The following is a 20,695-nucleotide window of genomic DNA, read 5'->3' as shown; positions in this document are numbered from 1 at the left end:
TGAACGTTGTCAAAAAAATGGAGGGTCAGTCCCGTGGTTCTACGTATTTAACAGTACAATCGAAAAACAATAATTTAATGCTCTTAATTGTATATATATATCACATACATATTACTAAGCATTGGGAGGGATTGCACCCCTTTCATTTTGAGAGAGAGATAGAGTAAGAGAGAGGAATTGAATAATTGGTGACAGCCATATAAATGATTTAATTTGAGTCTCGGCCGCCATATAAATTAACTGGCGGCCGCCATATAATTAACTGGCGGCTGCCACATAAATTAACTGGCGGCCGCCAGATAATAAGTGGCGGCCGCCAGTTAAATTAAGTGGCGGCCGCCACATAAATTAAGTGGCGGCTGCCAGTTAAATAAATATTAATTCTATACCCTGGCACCTATCGGCTTCAATAGAATAACTACGGTTTTTATCACTTCAGTTTTTTATTTGTGTGCTGAAAAACAAAAATAGAGTTTATTGAATGGTTTATAATGGATTAGGCACTTGACCATTGGACTGTAACCCCCCCCCCCCCTTCCTCCCCTCTAGATTTAATTTCTTCAACAAAATTGATATTGGTGATTTATGATCTTGATTAATGAAGTATGCTTATACACATATTTATAGCAATCAAACTTTTATATACTAAATAAGAGTGTAAACTGGCAACAGACTTTGAAATGTTGACTATATGAATAGAAGAAAATCACACATAAAAGATGATAGATTACCAAAAGAGAACGGGGAGGAGGTACAAAGTCCAGTGGTCTCAGATGTCTCTGTACAATACTATCATGGTTTGTTGGGGGATGATATAGACAAGGTGACTAGATAGCTCATTTGGTAGAACATCTGACTAGAGATTTAGAGGGCTCTGGTTCCTCAACTGGTGTGTTGCATTTTCTCTTTTCCTGGTACATAGACCATCCCCTGGAATTGACAGGTGAAAATGCCTGCCAGGGTATAAAGATCCTGGGTTGATGTCTTCAAGGTAAGGAGACATTTAAGGAGGGAGGAGTCTTGCAGTCAGACGGATTTGTTCAGTGATGGCCAGATAGCTTAGTTGATAGAGCACCTGACTAGAGATTTGAGGGGCCCAGGTTCCAATCTAATTCATTACATTTTCTACCTTCCTGTTTAATACAAAATGAAAATACTTGCATGTGTATTGATTGGCAACTGTGTACATGTATATATATATAATAATAATATATATATATATATATATTGATAGATGTTTGATTACCATTCCTTGTTGAAATTAAATAATCATAAACACATCTAGGGAGGATACTGGAGTTTTGGAGGACCTGGGGTTGATTTTGCCAAGACTGTAAACAGAGGACCTGAAGAAAGAGTTGAAATTGTTTGTCTACAAGCTCTGATAAGTCACTCTGATGTAAGTATGACATTACAGATACAATGTTCCTTTGTAGAAAAACTTGTGCATTAACCTTGACTAACAGTAAGTCAGAGAAAGTCCAGTTCAACATCAGTAACTAAATTTATTTTCTTACTGGACTATGAAAAGAATTCATATTGCCTTAAAATAAATCTTTGACAAAAATCAACGAGACATTGAACGATATTTAATCGAACACCTGTGGATTTTTTTAACTGATTCTTCTCCTAGGCTAGATTTCATTCGCAACAAAGTTTGGGAACATATTGTTTGTTCTCTTGTTTCTTGATCTTATAATTATTATTACAGACCCTGAAGCGTACTACCACACCGAATGAACCATTCTGTTCTCGAATAGAAACTTTCTGTTCCTACACCAAACCGTTCTGTTCAAACTGTTCATCATTCCGTTCCCAGACCAAACCGTTGTAAACTATCACATTTTCATCTTCTTCTCCAGAACCACTGGGTCAATTTCAACCAAACTTGGTTCAAAGCATTCTTGTGTAAAGGGCTTTCAAGTCTGTTCAAATGAAGAGCCATGTCCCCTTCAAAGGGGAAATAATCACAAAATTGCAAAATTAGGGTAGGGTCATTTAAAAATCTTCTTAAGAACCACTCGGCTAGAGGAGCTGACATTCACATGAAAGATTTCTGACATAGTGCAAAGTCAAGTTTGTTCAAATCATGGCCCCCTGGGGTAGGTTGAGGCCACAATAGGGGATCAAAGTTTTACATAGAAATATATAGGGAAAATCTTCTTCTCAAGAACCACTGGGCCAGAAGAGCTAAGATTTACATGCAAGCTTTCTGACATGGTGAAGATTTAAGTTTGTTCAAATCATGGCCCCCGGGGGAAGGTTGGGGCCACAATAGGGGATCAAAGTTTTACATAGAAATATATAGGGAAAATCTTCTTTTCAAGAACCAATGGGCCAGAAGAGCTGACATTTACATGAAAGCTTGCCGACATAGTGCAGATTCAAGTTTGTTCAAATCATCACCCCAGGGTATAGAAATATATTGGAAAAATCTTTAAAAATCTTCTCGAGAACCAATGGGCCAGAAGAGCTGAAATTTACATGAAAACTACCTGACATAGTGCAGATTCAAGTTTGTTCAAATCAGCCTCTGGGGGTAGGATGGGGCCACAGTAGGGGATCAAAGTTTTACATACAAATATATAGGAAACATCTTTAAAAGTCTTCTTCTCAAAAACCATTGAGCCAAAGAAGTTGACATTTACATGTAAGCTTTCTGACATAGTTTTGATTTAACTTTGTAAAAATCATGCCTCCAGGGATGGCTGGGGCCACAATAAAGACGAAGGTTTTACATGCAAATATTTATGGAAAGTCTTCAGATATGGGCCAAGGTGACTCAGGTGAACGATGTGGCCCATGGGCCTCTTGTATGTTTTATTAACATTTCAATGTCAGAAATATTGGGTTCTAGGTTTAGTAACATTGAATTTACACATACACACATATTATGAATATGATTTTATAGGTGCGACAGCATTGCTTGGAGATGGTGAAAATGGGAGTTTTACCACTGCTGCAACAGACTTATCAGAAAAGGAAGTACAGTATTGTTATGAGAAGACAGATTGCTAGGATTCTGGGAAACCTTTCTGTCCATGAAGAGGTACATCCAGAAATCATTAAAGGGGGTAAGGTAGTCTCCATATGTGTGAAAAAATGTATTTATATTGACGTCAGACTGAGCATACATCATGTAGCAAATAATGTAGATTATGTAATCTATGAACAAATATACATGAAGTCACATCTAATGCTGAATAACAAACAATATATTCACAAGCACTTGCTCATACAGACCCTGAAGTGTACTACTACACCACTTGCACGAAACGGTATGAAACGCTTCTTGCACAGAACAGTGAACGGTTTGCACGAAACGCTGAACAATCTGCATGGAATGGTGAACGGTTTGCACGAAACGCTGAATAGTCTGCACAGAACGGTGAACGGTTTGCGCAAAATGTTTTGCACAAAATGCTGACCACTTTGTAGGCGTGGCTTGCACGTTTTGTGAACGGTCTGTACGAAACGGTAGGCGTGGTCTGCATGCTTTGATTTTTTTCGGTATTATTTGATTTAAATAGTCTCAATATAATTGCAGTATTCTAGATATTAAAAAAAAGTTGAGGAAGAAATGATAATGATTCATTTTAGAATGACTGCCCCTGTACGACGCGGTAAATTTCATTTTTGCTTTATTAGATCAATAAATTATGAACATGTTGGAATGAAAACAAATTAATTCTTTTTTTATTTCGGAAATAAAAGAACAATTATATCGTCACGGAATATTGATTAATCAAATTTTATTGATTCATTGCTTTATTAAATTCATTGAAACTTAATGTGAAATGGTCGCGTCTGTTTAGCTATTTTTGTACATTCATTCTGAGTGTCGTTAAAATACATTTGCAATTTGTATATCCCAGGCCTCTTCCCAAAGACAGGTGTTGAATAAAGCTATACATTTTATATACATGTGTACGTGAATAAAAACAGATAAAATGATTTAAAGAAATTTCTCATCCGGAAAGATTGAAATATTTTTGGGCGGGGAGAGGGTTGTGAACGGTCTGCACAAAATGCTAGGCATGACCTGCACACTTTGATTTTTTTTCAGCATTATTTGTTTCATTCTGGGGTTAGTTTAAACAAGGAATAGTTTAATGACTTACGAACACGTTGGAATAAAAAGAAATGAATATTTTTAACTTCAGAAATAAAGGAAAAAGATGCATAAATTGTATCGTCATATACAATATTTATTATTCAACTTTATTTATTCATTGCTCTATTAAATTCATTGAAAAAGTCGCGTCTGCATCGCTATTTTGTACATTCAATCTGAGTACCGTTAAAACACATGTGCATTTTGTGTTTCCAGGCCTCTTTTCAAAGACAGATCTTAAATAAATCTATACATTTTTACATACGTGTATGACAACAGATAAAATGATTTTTAAAAATTCTCGTAAGACTGGGACATATTCTCGGGCGGGAGGAGGGATGCATCTAGACATAGAATTTGCGATGAGAACCTGTCACCTTGGATAAGAAAGGAAAATACAAAACAAAAAGTAAACATGCAATCAAAATAGGATTCAAATAGATTGAGAAATAAATCATGTGAATGAATAAATAAAACAAATAATGACTAACTACAGTATAATGATCAACAGATATGCAAGTGGATCTAACATCCAATTTTAATTAGATTGTTGCATTTGCCTCCATTTTAAACCTATAGAAAACTGCATTCAGTTTTGAGAGACAAAAGATATAAACACCTCTTTTGTCATATTTCAATTGCCCAGCCAATTTTCACACCTTCTGTACGAATGTTAATTTCAAATACACGGATTAGCTGACCTCTATTGTGGTAAAAAAAAAAAAGACCTTGGAATTTACATAGAATATACAAGTTATACACAGGTCAGTCTTTGCATTATGCAGACAGTTCCGATAAACGATTTTGATGAAAATATTTTTTATCTAAAAAGAGAAACTTGATCATACAAATGTAACCAGACAAATAAATTATTCCTATATACAAATAAAAAAATAATTAAAAAGATAACGAGGGCAGAGATATACATGTCTCTCAACTTACTAGAAACTACCAAGGGTGAGAAAATGGTATCGGATTTTGCTCTGCCTGGTGGTTTTATAATAAACTGTTTTCATTTCAAAATTCCCAACAATGTTACATGTCCTACATCCCATGCCGAAACGACATGCACTGTCTGCATGTTTCTAAGGGCGTGGTTTGAACGATCTGCACGTTTCTATGGGCGTGGCTTGATCCTGCATGGAACGGTTCTTGCACGAAACAATTTGCACAGAACAGTGAACGGTCTGCACGAAATGCTGAACGGTTTGCACGGAATGGTGAACGATGTGCATGAAACGCTGAACGGTCTGCACGGAACGGTGAACGGTTTGCACGGCACGAAACGAAACGCTTTGGAGGTGTAGTAGCACGCTTCAGGGTCTGTAATTCAAGATTTATACACACTTTTATATGAACCTTGCATAATATATAAGACTACAATTTTTGAAGCCACACAAAGAATGAGAACTGTGACTACTAACTCCCAAATGCTGTTTTTTCAAAATTCACTGAGACACACTAATTTCAGATATGATACCTTTACATTTGCAGGCTGGGTATCACAGCTGCACAAGTGGTCCAAGTCCTCAGATCTTCAGTTATCGCTGCATGCATCAAAGGCTCTGGCGAATTTGGACCGAGATGATGGGGTCTTTCTGTATCACAGTGGGGTCTACCTTCTTCATCCAACACAAAGATCAAAGTAAAGGCTTTGTATTGTGCCAAATATTGTCCCATTTAGTGATATATTGATAATCTTACTGAAAAATCAGTGCCTGCTGGGCTAGTTTTCTTTGTCATGATACGACACTGCCTATGAATTCATTTAAACAATAAAATGCTTTTTTGTGTTGTTTTATTGGGTGATGAAGGTAACACTAAGCATTGCAGAAAAGAGTCATAACGCATTAGCAGGTTACGCAAATGTTTTCCGCAATGATTGCTACTTTCATCACCTGATAAACAACAAAGAAAGAAGACATTTTATTGTTTATATTTATGTGTATTTTTGGAAATATAAACTTGATTTAAATACTAAAATAGCATATCGTTGGCCCATTCATTACTTTAAAGGGAACAGCCAATGCACCCTTTGACCTTGACAACGCTCCATATTTGGTAATGATTACACAGAAAAGTGGTACTAAAAACCTGATTTAACTCGTTTGCAACAAACATGTATTCGATCATTGTCACAAATGAAAGCAATGTCAATTTCAAAAGAAATATAAGAGAAAAGATTCAGTGAATATAGATATTTCCCTATGAGCAGCAATTCACTTAATACATAGAATGAATAACCAGCTTTCATGCACTGACTCGTAGAGATATATTTTTATCTAAAAGTACTAAATTCCGACAATTCAAAAATGTCTGAAATTTTACAGGAATTATCAATGGCAGAATAAGTCAATATTAAGAACATGTAAAAGAGGTAGCATTTGTTCACAAGACAGAATAGAATTAATTACATGTAGTACCTTATGACAGTATGATTTATTTCATATCCAAGTTATAAGCAGCAAAAAAATACTCCATTGAAATTCTATAATTTTCTGAAGTAGGGTTGATGTGGAGTACAGAACGAAAGGCTTATTTTTAACTATTTTCTAAGGAAAATCCTTAGATTGGTTGGTTCGACAAATAGGGCGAAGACTTTGCCAGCTATATTTAGCACTATTGTGAGGTCAGTAGGGCATGGGGATAGTTGCAAGTGTAAGTTATACCGGTATAAATCTAATAGGTGTTTCAGAAGGCATTGATACATGCAGGCCATTCATTATGAAGATATGGTAAATGAAATGACCACTTTGCCAATCCAACTTTAAGCATTGCACATTCAGATTTTGTGTACTGCATGTTTATCATCCAGTATGTTGGTTTTTTTATGTATTGGCTATTTTTAGCAAGCCAAGTAAAATTGAATGAAAGTAATTGTATAGTTTGTTGCATTTCATTTCTTTTAGATGATTTGTATGTAACATATTTTAGAATGATCTCATTTACTCATTTAAAAATCTAAAATAATAATTAAAAGATTTAGAGCCCACTCGTTTTTAAAAATGTGTTATATATCAGAGTTATCTTTCCTTCCCCTTACTTTATTCTTATCTGCCTCCTTATGAACTATTTAGATGATCTTAAAAAGAGATTTTTTAATCTTCAGAAGCAGTTTTTTTAAACTTGTAGGGCCTCATACAAGTTGGTTTGGTATATTAGAGCAGGTCTAGCAAGTTAGTGAAAAAATATTGATCTCATTTAATGCAGAAAATTACGTTACTTATAATCATATCTGTCTTATTAATATTATCAATGAATTTAAATTGAAATATTGTAATACTAGAGCATATAAATTGATAGTTACTCCTGATAAACTGTATTATATGATAGTACATTGTTGTAGAGACCGGGTGATGGCAGATTTGGTGTTTGTGCATGGCTTACTGGGCGGACCATTTAAAACCTGGAGACAGCAGGACAGAAATGTAGTAGACAAAAACGAGATGTCAGACATTCAGGAGAGTGTCCGCAATGGAACATACACCTTTTGCTGGCCGAAGGTATGCAGGTCAATTAACCGTGGCTAAAGCTGTAGGCCGTTGTCTTTAACTGTGTGTGTTTTAACAGTACAACCTCCCCTCGCAAAGTTCACAGATTTTGTAATAGCTTGGAAATATCACTGACTTACATGCAATGTACTGTAATGAAGTATTAGAAGTCATAAATAGTGTAAACATATTAAGGCAACTGGTATACCTTATCTAGCTGTAAAGTTGAAAAATTGATATACTTCAGATTAACACTTTACGACACTTGCTGCAAACTTTTTTTTCCCCAAAATTATGAAAATGTAAACCAAATTTGTGTTAATTTCTTATATGTAAAATGAATACAATTTACCATATGGAATGTAATTTATTCCCATGACTTCTTAAGTCTAAAACAGTGTGGGAAATTTGTATAGAGGTATAAAGGTAAGAGTAATATATTTCAACTTTTGAACATCATAGAAAATTTACAAGTCCATTAACTGGAGGAGGGGATTTTATGTTTGTACTTATTACAACCAAAAGCCAAAAAAAATATATCACCCCATGCATCCATTTTTAGCTCACCTGAACCGAAGGTTCAAGTGAGCTATTCTGATCACATTTTGTCCGGCGTCCGTCTGTCTGTCTGTCCGTAAACTTTTCACATTTTCGACTTCTTCTCCAGAACCACTGGGCCAATTTCAACCTAACTTGGCCAAAAGCATCCTTGGGTGAAGGGCTTTCAAGTTTGTTCAAATGAAGGGCCATGTCCCTTTCAAAGGGGAGATAATCACAAAAATGCAAAAATAGGGTGGGGTCATTTAAAAATCTTCTTCTCAAGAACCACTGGGCCAGAAGAGCTGAAATTTACCTGAAAGCTTCCTGACATATTGCAGATTCAAGTTTGTTCAAATCATGGCCCCCGGTGGTAGGATGGGGCCACAAGGGGGGATCAAAGTTTTACATACAAATATATAGGGAAAAACTTTAAAAATCTTCTTCTCAAGAACCACTAAGCCAGAAAAGCTGAGATTTACATGAAAGCTTCCTGACATAATGCAGATTCAAGTTTGTTCAAATCATGGGCCCCGGGGGTTGGATGGGGACACAATAGGGGATCAAAGTTTTACATACAAATATATAGGAAAAGTCTTTAAAAATCTTCTTCTCAAGAACCACTAAACCAGAAAAGCTGAGATTTACATGAAAGCTTCCTGACATAATGCAGATTCAAGTTTGTTCAAATCATGGCCCCCGGGGGTTGGATGAGGCCACAATAGGGGATCAAAGTTTACATACAAATATATAGGAAAAATCTTTAAAAATCTTCTTCTCAAGAACCACTGAGCCAGAAAAGCTGAGATTTACATGAAAGCTTCCTGACATAATGCAGATTCAAGTTTGTTCAAATCATGGGCACCTGGGGTTGGATGGGGCCACAATAGGGGATCAAAGTTTTACATACAAATATATAGGAAAAATCTTTAAAAATCTTCTTCTCAAGAACCACTGAGCCAGAAAAGCTGAGATTTACATGAAAGCTTCCTGACATAATGCAGATTCAAGTTTGTTCAAATCATGGGCACCTGGGGTTGGATGGGGACACAATAGGGGATCAAAGTTTTACATACAAATATATAGGAAAAATCTTTAAAAATCTTCTTCTCAAGAACCACTGAGCCAGAAAAGCTGATTTTTACATGAAAACTTTCTGACATAGTGCAGATTCAAGTTTGTTCAAATCATGGCCCCCGGGGATAAGATGGGGCCCCAAGGGGGGATCAAAGTTTTACACACAAATATATAGGGAAAATCTTTAAAAATCTTCTTCTCAAGAATAGCAAAGCTGTGATTAATCATATTTATATGGAAGCATCTTCAAGTAGTGTAAATTCAAGTTTGTTCAAGTCATGCCCCCAGGGGGTAGGGAGGGGCCACAATAGGGGTTCAAAGTTTGACATTGAAATATTTAAAAAAAATGTATGTTCAAAAATCTCTCACTTCCATGATAACATCAACACCTAATGTTTTTTGAAGAAAAACAACAAAGTATTAAAAATCAGACTCTTTATTTCATGAAGATACATATTTTATTAAACTTCATTATAATTTCATTTGGGCTCCACACTTGAACCTTCCACTAACAGTAAAACATTAAATCATCTAACCCCACCCTCTACAACAAAAATATAAACAAAACCCCACCCACAGAAAAAAAAAACCCAGCAATATACCCCACCCACATAATTTTTACTGGAATACTTGTAAGCTCATGCACAACCACTTGATTAAAAATATTAATGTCCAAGGTACCCTCTATGTTAAGATACAAACTTAAGGATAATACACTTAAATCCATTTATGCTCATTTTTTATTTTCAAAACAATTTCTTGTTTATGGTTATCATTTCTATTCAAAGCATCTATGTACTGAATTTTGTTGATCTCCATTTTTCATTCAAATATACTGGGTAAACTTCCAAAAAATTAAAAAACAAATATTTTTTCAGTTGTAAGCCTGTGGACTGATCACCACTATTTATATACACTTGTAAACTCAAAGGCTCACCTGTTCCATCAGATCACTTTACAAAAACAATTTTGACCTACATGTTTGTAAATGTAGATAAATTTTCAATTTTTTCTGCTCTTGTTAATTTTGCATCCAAATAAATCTAGTGATATAATTTCATTTTTGTCTTCATTTATAAATTAAGAAGAAGAAAACTCGCCATCGATTCCTTTTGAACAACTTGGTGAATATCATTAATCTTGGCACCAAAAATCTTTGACTGAAGGGCATTCAATTGTTATAATTACACACTTAATGCACATATTTACAACGTGTATGACCCCCTATTGATTTTCTGGTCACACCTGCCATGTTGGGTTTAAAACATAAACACTCTTTTCTCAGGTGAGCGATGTGGCCCATGGGCCTCTTGTTTGGTAAGTATCGAGTGTCCTTAATCCTTTTTATGCATTAGGGCTTTGATAGATAATGGTCATCTTGAATTGTATAACTTTGATAAAATTCCTTTACAGGATTGGTTGGCTGAGGACGTGCCTTTTGTTAGAATTTTGTCTGTGGAGTATGACACCAACCTCAGTACATGGAATGCTAACTGTCCATATGAAACAGAAAAGTAAGTGTAAGGGCCATTAAATACCATCTTTCAGACACAATTCATAAAATTTAGTCGGAGGAATATCACAGCAGTTAATACTTCAAATGAATGTGTGAAACTTGCATGACTGCCAGACCTGGAGTGCTCCAATTAACACAAGTTGTCTTTGATGATTATCAATCCTGGTATATCAGGTATTATTAAAGGGTTTTTACCACGATTTTTAATGTAATTAAAATCAGAAGGAGTAACCTTAATAAAGCATGTTTCTGCTGTTATATTGTTTCATTACTCCCAATAATTGATACAAACATGCATTTTATCTGCATATATTCAAAGCTTCCGCTTCTCAAATCGTCACTAATGAGCTATCTAGTCACGTGATACGTCATGACGTCATACGTGTCAATGTGCTGCAGCAGCTATGTATGTGTGTGTGAATAGATTCTATTGAAAGTCATAAATTATACAGAATGGATAATTAATGTTCCGACATCGATGACATCCCATTAGTATTTAATATTCCGCCATACATATTTGAACCTACCGCTGAGCCAAATCTTAAAGAAATTCCCTCAGCAAACATTTATATTAGCCTAATACTACATCAACATTGACCACTCGGACGGAAATCCCGCTCACAGAAAGCATGGAACGTTTTCAACTTTTGGTAAATACCTGAATGAGATATTTCGTTTGCAAACATTTTGACTGTGTTCCTTTGTAGATCATAATATTTTTAAAGCATTAGAGGTCTGTATATGTAGAGTGTAACATGCATTAGCCAATGCTGATCTAATTAGAATCAGTTCTCTAACCGTTACACTGGAGAAGGTATAGAAGATTTGCTATTAATTAAATTGATGCATTGACCTACAATGTGTCGAAGGAAACAGTCTATTTACCGATATCGATTTAATTTATAATTTTTTTTTTTCAAGGGGGGGGGGGGGGCAACCAGATTTTAAAATTACCAATCTGATGAAAATCTATCAACTTCTTAAATCGTATAGTGTGTGTTTAAGAAGGCAGGAGAGAGAGAGGGGAGGGAGACATGGGGCCAATAGTCATAACCTTTACCTTATAATCGCCCCTCTCATTACTTTAAAATAAAATTGGGGGGGGGGGGGGGGGGGCTGTCATTCATTATATTGTTGCATTTTTTTTTTCACTACGTTGGCACGCACCATCTTTTTTCTTAAAAATATAAAGCCGCCGTGTTTCAGGATTTTTTCCACTTTTTCATTTTCTTACTATTTTAATCGGGGGGGGGGGGGGGGGGGGGGGGGGGGGGGGGGGGGCAATATATTGTTGCATATGAAAATCAAAGGTGCATATATATATATATATAGAAATTTCTGTGGTTGCCAGACCCGTGGCGACTTGTATAAGAGTTCTCAAACTGAAGGCAGTCTCTGATTATGTCCAGTCTGAAGGACAACGAGCCTATTAATTTGTAAACAGAAATGTCGATATCATGAATTAAATGGTTTAGAATGCAATATGTAAGTTCATCATTGAAGATGGTTTGTGCTGATTATTACAGCTATATACTGTACATCACAATATAATGGGACTTGTAACTGTTGAATCTTTCCATTTTGTATCAATAGCCTGCTGTATGTGCTGTTCGCAACTTGTTTAATGTTTTCATGCTTGCTCGCTTCACTGCGATTGACACGTATGACGTCACATATTAATGGCTCGAAAATCTCTAACGAGAATATGCATATCTGGCTTTTTGCACTTTCGATACAAAATAATCACTAAAGCACGCTTTATATCGAAAAATTAATAATAGCACGATTCAAAACAACACATTTTCATATAACTTTACAAACAATAAAAATTGTGGTAAAAACCCTTTAATATATTTAATGACCCTCACACATGGAAAACACGTGATTAGAGATACCATCATGTGATGTTTAAATATGAAACCTTCTTTGTCTGATATTGGCCTCCTATCATTTTATAAAATCCTTGATATACGTTTTGCAAAATCCTGCTAATTTAATGAACAAATAAACCAACTAAAGTAAAGACAAAACAGCCCTGGTGAATGTCTAACGAGTTTGAAATGAATATTGCTGGAAAGAATTTTAAATAGAAATTTCTAATTTGGGACCTGTATCAAATAAATGGGAGCCTTATTGTATCCATGAAGTCTGTTTGTCTGTCTGTCAGTCAACACTTGTATATAGCAAGCTTCTGTATTTTTAGCTCACCTGAGCTGAAAGCTCAAGTGAGCTTTTATGATTGCCTGTTGTATGTCATCTATCCGTCTGTCTGTCTGTAAACTTTTGACATTTTCGACTTCTTGTCCAGAAACACTGGGCCAATTTCAACCAAACTTAGCAAAAAGCATCCTTGGGTGAAGAGCTTTCAAGTTTGTTCAAATGAAGGGTCATGCCCGTTCAAAGTAGAGATCATCACAAAAATAGGGTGCAGTCATTTAAAAATCTTCTCAAGAGCCAATGGACCAGAAGAGCTGAAATTTACATGAAAGCTGCCTGACATAGTGCAGATTCAATTTTGTTAAAATCATGACCCTCGGGGTTAGGGTGGGGCCACAATAGGTGATCACATTTTTGCATACAAGTATATAGGGATAATCTTCTTCTCAAGAACCACTGAACCAGGAAAGTGCAGATTTACATGAAAGCTTCCTGACATAATGCAGATTCAAGTTTGTATGACCCCCCAGGGGTGGGATGGGGCCACAATAGGGGATCAAAGTTTTACATACAATCATAATGGGAAAATCTTGTAAAATCTTCTCAAGAACCACAATTTGAGTTTATTTCATTATGCTTGTTATGGTATTCCATAGTTTGTTCTCACCATATAGTCGTTACGAATAGCTGGTCACGGCTGTCAGACCGGTGTGAGTGCTTTTAAAAGTGTTAGTTCTGACCAGGCCCTGGAAGTGTGAAGGTGTGTCCTTCCAATGTGTGAAAATGAAAGACCTGTGTGGTCAAGAGTTTTACCTGTGTGGTTTACTGGGCCTGCATTGTATGCAGTACGGGTGTTTGGATGGTGTTCCTTTGTGGAAAGTGAAAGGAACAATTTTGAGCATTTTGACAGTAGTGTGTGTGAACTGCTTATTAGCCAAGTTGCGTAGCAAATCTCGGCTTTTAAATTGGCGAAGGATGGGTGTCCAGTCGGGCGGGCAGGCGGGCGGCGTCCGCAATTAGCTTGTCCGGTCGCTAACTTTCATACAACTCGGGGCATCTTTGTGAAACTTACATAACATGATCACATCCAAAGGAGGAAGGTTCCTATTTATTTTGAGGTCCAAAGGTCAAGGTCTCTTTTTTCACTATATACTATAAATTTGACCTTGCCTCTAACTTTTATACATGTACTTGCTGGTGCATGTTTACCTGATGACATTCAAGATTCATGTTGCTTTTGAAATCCAAAGGTCAAGGTCATTATCACACTAAATACCTATTGCGGCCATTCAAAGCTTCATACTTATAAACTATATTAAATACGTGCATGTTTTTACTTCGTGAATGTAAGCGTGTATAATTTTCCAAACTGCAACTCGGCCATATGCATCTTTGATGCGTTTTAGCGATTTTTTTTGTTTACGTTAAGAAATTTTGTGAGTTTATAAAAAAATGTGTTTAACCAGTTTTATTTGTATTGCACAGTATACCCGACATATTCAAGTTTTCAGTGTATACAGTGAATACGTAAAATCTACGACTGTTACTGTGTAATTATTGATGACCAGCTGTGTACTCGAGCAGGTTGATTGATTGTATCTTGTTTAACGTCTCACTCAAGAATTTTCACTCATATGGAGACATCACCAAGACTGGTGAAGGGCTTCAAATTTAGGCCTTTGCTCAGTGCTTATGGCCATTGAGCAGAGAGGGTTCTTTAGCGTGCCATACCTACTGTGACACGGGACATCCGTTTTTAAAGTCATCTACGAGGACCCGTGACATTCACACCTGATGACGAGCGTTTGGCAATAGAAATGTCACTACCTGTATTATTGACTTAGGTCTGTCATGGCCGGGATTCGAACCCTGGCCTTCAGCATGCGATGCAAACACTCTAACCTCTAGACCACCACGGCGGTGGCTTGGCTCGAGCAAATGCTCACAACTAGTACATTTACGTGTATTATATAGTGTTCTGTGGTATTTGGTGGACAGTGTTGGAGAACGACCTATAGAAAGACCAGTAATACGTTGACTGCTACAGAATCGTTGAATGAATGATGCACAAAGTGTGTAGCGACGTGTATGAAGACAGTCAATGACTGTGTTGTGTGGTAACTCTTTGGTCTACGCGTTTTGTTTTGAATAGATGTGAAAGAATATCCTTACTTTCACCTTTTCAGGCGATCTTTACTGAGGAGAGCGGCAGAGCTTCAGGAGAAGTTGAAAGCAGCAGGAGTTGGTTCGAGGCCCATAATCTGGGTCACACATTCAATGGGAGGTAGAACATGCTTTTTATATTTGGTAAATCGTACCCCATTATAATCATGCAGACCGAGTATAATTCAAAGGTAAAACAGCTCACCACTACCTATAACAGAAAAATGTAGCAATTAAGATGTCTTCATTAAATTATTTCATCACTGAAGTTGCAGTATTAAATTTCATCATCAAAACAAACTTTCAGATACTAAAAGAATCCCTGCAAAATGTTTATAGTTTTGATCAGGTTAATATTTATTGTTCAGTAGAGTTTCTTCAATGTCCTGATCTTTACTTGTAGACTTACATAGAGACTGTAATGCCCAATATTGACAAGTCATTGATAGCATGCATCAGATTCCCAAATACATCAACAGCTGACACAAGTTTGGTCTGATTAGGACCGACATTGACATGATAAGGTCACTCTTCCAGAAGATTGGTCTGGTAGGGACTGACACTGATGTGGTCACTCTTCTAGAAGGGCCAACACTGACACAAGTGTGGTCACTCTTTAGAAGTTTGACCAGATTAGGACGGACACTGACCTGATGGGGTCACTCTTCCAGAAGATTGGTTTGGTCAGGCCTGACACTTCCAGAAAATGTGGGTCACATGCAGCATCTGTAGCTTGCCTGGTAGTATACATCTCAAAATCATTTTCCATTCAAGTTTGGGCAGTCAATGAAAAATGGCAAATGTTGTGAAAATTGACTGTAGCATATGAAAAGAAGTTATTTATGTTCCAATTTTTAAACGTCTCAAAACGAATGACAGACGAAGACTGACAAAATACACATTGCAATAGGTCACCTAATTGACACAGTGATCTGAAAACGATATACCCAGTAGCAGATTTCATATTTGATACTGGAGTAATGTATAATAAAATAATATCAGTCAAAAGGAACAAAAATTTAGAGTTTTGTGGTCACTATTTCCATGGGGTCTTGGGGTGACACCAAATCTCTCTATAGAAATTTTTACTCTCAGACGCCTAGGAGACAGATTATTCTAGTATTAGTGGAAATCACTCTGATTGCAAAAATAGGAGGTTTGCGGTATATCAGACTTTGTTAAATCTTTTGTTTGATACTCGTGTGATGCCCCGTGTTTGAAAATACAGAATTGTTGTTTAAAGCTTGTACCAATTTAAAAAATAACCTTTCAAACTCATTGAAAAAAATTCCTTCAGTATTTTGTGCTTTTGCCTAAAACACAATTATAATGGAGTATAAATTCATTCACAGCTGTACTTTATTCTTTTCTCTTAACCATATTTATTGATAGGTTGATTTTGTGGTCTCGCTAGCATGTCCAAGCAGAAAAAATGTAACATGAAACCCCGTCAAAATATGTACCCGACATATTACAAGGAAACTTTTCCTGGTGTGATCATGTCATGTGCCATGTTTTTATTACAGGTCTACTAGTGAAGGAACTGTTACATCAGAATAACTTAAGGTCTGATTGTTCAGACATTGTACGTAACACGTCAGGGATCATCTTCTACAGCACGCCTCACAGGGGCTCTGCCCTCGCAAACATCTCAAACCGAGGCAGTCGTATCTTCTCCCCGACCGTAGAAGTACAAGAACTCGGTCAAGGTAACACACTGAAAAGGAAAAGCATACCTGGAAATTTCAGTTGAATGTACCAAGTGTTTATACTGATTTTTTTCAACCAGTTTTATAATGTCGCCAATCCCTCAAAGAAGTGTCAACAAATATTTTGAATTGGAACATACATATATACTTTTAACTTTCACAATAAATATGTGTAATAATTGTAAACGTTTATCAATACATGTATTTGATTTGAGGACTTGTCCCAGTATGCAGTAACTGTTGTACTTTATTTGTAGATTCTTTGGCTTTAAGAACATTACACAATAACTTCAAGCAGATTGTGTCAGAAAACAGAATCAAGGTCCTTAGTTTTGGTGAGACAGTGAAACAGCCTGTCGGATACAAAAGAATCAAAGTCTTCATAGTCCCACCAGAATCCAGTGGTAGGTTGTTTGAGAAGGAATACCACATTGTAATGACTTTTAAAACATAATGAAAATATAGATATCAGCAATATTTGTACATTGTGTATATTACTTTTAAATTTGATTGACTAGCTGGGTAGCTCAGTCTGTTTTAAAGTGTGTCAACTGTTGATCTGTAGATAGTGGGTTTGAATCAGTATGGATTTTAAATTTTTATACCCCCCCCCCCCCCCTTCAAAGAAGAGAGGCATATTGGTTTGCACCTGTCGGTCGGTCGGTCTGTAGACCACATGTTGTCCACTCAATATCTTGAGAACCATTCACTTGATCGTAATGATATTTCATATGTGGGTTGGTTATGAAAAGAAGAGGACCCCTATTGTTTTTCAGGTCAAAAGGTTAAAGGTCAAGGGTCAATCTACTCTGGACATAGGAATATACTGTCCGCTCAATATCTTGAGAACCCTTTGCTTGACAGACATCAGACTTGGTACACTGGTACATCTTAAAAGGAGTAGATGACCCCTATTGATTTTGAGGTCACATAGTCAAAGGTCAAGGGTCAAACTGGACATAGGAATATATTGACCTCTCAATGTCTCGAGAATCCTTTGCTTGACAGACATCAAACTTGGTACACTGGTATATTTTTAAAAGAAGATGACCCCTATTGATTTTGAGGTCACATGGTCAAAGGTCAAGGGTCAAACTGGACATGGGAATATACTGTCCACTCAATATCTTGAGAACCCTTTTCTTGACAGACATCGAACTTGGTACACTGTTACATCTTCAGGAGAAGATGACCCCTAATGATTTTGAGGTCACATGGTCAAAGGTTAAGGGTCAAACTGGACATAGGAATATACTGTCCGCTCAATATCTTGAGAACCCTTTGCTTGACAGACATCGAACTTGGTACACTGTTACATCTTCAGGAGAAGATGACTACTAATGATTTTGAGGTCACATGGTCAAAGGTCAAGAGTCAAACTGGACATAGGAATATACTGTCCGTTCAATATCTTGAGAACCCTTTTCTTGACAGACATCAAACTTGGTACACTGGTACATCTTCAGGAGTTGATGACCCCTATTGATGTTTAGGTCACATGGTCAATCCACACTTGACATTATGGAAGATATTGTCTCCTCAATATTTTGAATTAATGATACTACTCTCAATTAAATTATGTGTGTGTATAACCCTTTTCAATTTTGCACCATGGGGGGCATATGTGTTTTACAAACATCTCTTGTTTTCTGATTACTTTCTGCTAAAACTGCATTATTATTTTTTATTACTAAACAAAAAATGTTGTTTTAAAAACATATATGCGTTCAAAATATTGTGTACATATCTTCCACTTTTCATACATGAAAAAATGGCAAAAATACGGTACCATATCCGGTTCTAGTAATATGTATACGTATATAGCTTTAGTTGTGCTCCTATTTTTAAAATCTAACAATTTTTTTTAAACCCTGGATTCTGATATGTATTTATGACACCAATACTCCTATTCAACATTTGATTTTATTTTAAAATTTATATATTTTAAGGGCCATATTTTGGGGTTTGTGAATCAAGTTCTTTCTCTGGTTTGTTATTCCTCTTTTTATAAGGGAATTTAAATCCATGCAGTGGTTTAGAAAGTTGACATTTCATGTGGAGAGATTTCCATTTAAACATGAACATTACCCAATACATATGCAAATTTTAAGAAGGTTTACTGTAAAATCATTAATTTTTGTATAACATCTTCATTATTGCTATTGATACTAAATTAAAACTAAATAGATAATTAGAAAGAACAGATAGTACTTCACCTAAATTGTCAATTTGATAATCCCAGGGGTAGGAGTTTTGGTATCAGGGTGGGGCCAAAATGGTCAGTTATGAAATGTGTGAACAATAGACATTTTAAACTTCTTCTTGATAACTATCATTCCAATTCTTTTCAAATTTGGTATGAAACATTTTTGGAACAAGGGGGACATAAATTGTGAATTTCAGGATTCCTGCACCCCTGGGGCCTTAGGGGTGGGGCAAAAACTGCCCAAAATTGACCAATTTTCTAAGATCTTCTTTAGAACCACACATGTTTAAGAAAAACTAAATGCATAGTGATGTAGAGAATGAAGGCCTCTACCAAAATTATAAATTTTATGATCCTCAGGGTAGGGGTTCTGACTCCAGGGCAGGGCCAAACTTACGATATAGTGTCTATGTGTAAAACACTTAAATAACATCTTCTTTAGTGTTATTGATACAAAATTGAAACTAAATGAATATTTAGAAAAGAGCACATAGTCTTTTACCAAAATTGTAAATTTGATGATCCCCAGAGTAGGGGTTCTGACCCTAGGGTGGGGCCTAACTTAATACATGTATATGGTATTTATGTGTAAGTTTGTTGATACTGTTTAAAATCTAAATGCATACTTAGGAATAGCAGAAAAGGATGTACAAAAAAATGGTGAATTTCACAACCTAGGGTTTTGACTTTAAGATATTGGTCCAAAATAGTCATATCTTTTGATGTTTTAATGTTAATACACCTATTATATTATGTAATGCCTTTCATCAGTGTATGCACTTTTGAGGGCAGTGAAGTTTTAAGAGCACATCTTGTTTTATATTGTTGCTGAACATTAGAATTTAGCTTAGATATTCAGAAAAGGAAATTTTTTCTTGATTTCATAGCCCTTAAATTAGGAGAAGTGATACTTTTTCACTAGTACTCAGATGACCGATAAGGCCTGTGGAACTCTTGTTTTTTTTAATTCATTACTTTACTACTGAAAGACAATGATAAATGCATGCATTTACTAAAAAATATCTACAGCAAACATAACCAAATTAAGGTTATTATTTAAGCATACTTAGATAATTACTGCATGATTTTATAGTTTGGCTGTGAAAAGTCTTTTTCAATTTTTGTAGCAAGTACTTAATGCAGTGTGAGTTAGATGTTGAGTATACACTGAAGTAAGCTACTGACTTTCAAGGATAAATTTAATAACATATATTTTTTTATACAGATCCAGGCATAGGGGAGTTTCATCCACTGTCAACAACTCATCTGAATGTGTGTAAGCCCTGGGACCGAAATTCCGAGCTTTATTTACTCACTGTGAAATTCATCAAACACTGCATACTGTTAGATCCGTTAACTCGCATCATGAAGGCAGGAAATGCTGCAGTACGTAGGTGATAAGTTTTGGCTGATCAATAAGAGGAGCTGTATGTCTATAAAGCAACAGAAGCATGGGACTAATTTGCATAATGTAAATAAATTGATATTTTGCAAGACTTTATATCAGTGACCTTGTAATTTGTGTATCAGCACACTAGTGTTGTTCCATTGATTAATTATAATCGAAAATCAGTTGATTTTTTTATTCTTAGCGATAATCGATTATTATATTCAGTAATCGATTTTCCAAAATTTATTAACCTGTGTGTATTCTGGAGATTTTCCAGTTCCAGTAGGAATTTTCTCTTTGATCATCCAGTAAGCAAGAAATCAATAGTTTGGAAA

The 20,695-nt window shown here is 36.0% G+C and overlaps 1 protein-coding gene across 1 annotated transcript in view; it reads left to right on the top strand.

The window, feature by feature from the left end:
* LOC125659228 (protein SERAC1-like) overlaps nucleotides 1-20,695 on the top strand; it is a 43,337-nt gene extending 22,642 nt beyond the window's left edge. Inside the window, exons 8-16 of the mRNA XM_048890834.2 lie at nucleotides 1,286-1,399; nucleotides 2,912-3,074; nucleotides 5,609-5,759; nucleotides 7,461-7,617; nucleotides 10,633-10,733; nucleotides 15,079-15,176; nucleotides 16,582-16,764; nucleotides 17,022-17,168; nucleotides 20,196-20,695. Of these exons, the coding sequence (XP_048746791.2) occupies nucleotides 1,286-1,399; nucleotides 2,912-3,074; nucleotides 5,609-5,759; nucleotides 7,461-7,617; nucleotides 10,633-10,733; nucleotides 15,079-15,176; nucleotides 16,582-16,764; nucleotides 17,022-17,168; nucleotides 20,196-20,368 (1,287 nt within the window). The 3' untranslated portion in view covers nucleotides 20,369-20,695. The remainder of the gene's footprint in view (nucleotides 1-1,285; nucleotides 1,400-2,911; nucleotides 3,075-5,608; nucleotides 5,760-7,460; nucleotides 7,618-10,632; nucleotides 10,734-15,078; nucleotides 15,177-16,581; nucleotides 16,765-17,021; nucleotides 17,169-20,195) is intronic.

This window comes from Ostrea edulis, chromosome 9 (assembly GCF_947568905.1).
Source record: "Ostrea edulis chromosome 9, xbOstEdul1.1, whole genome shotgun sequence".
NCBI classification, from domain to species: domain Eukaryota; kingdom Metazoa; phylum Mollusca; class Bivalvia; order Ostreida; family Ostreidae; genus Ostrea; species Ostrea edulis.
This window is presented reverse-complemented; position numbering and strand designations above follow the sequence as displayed.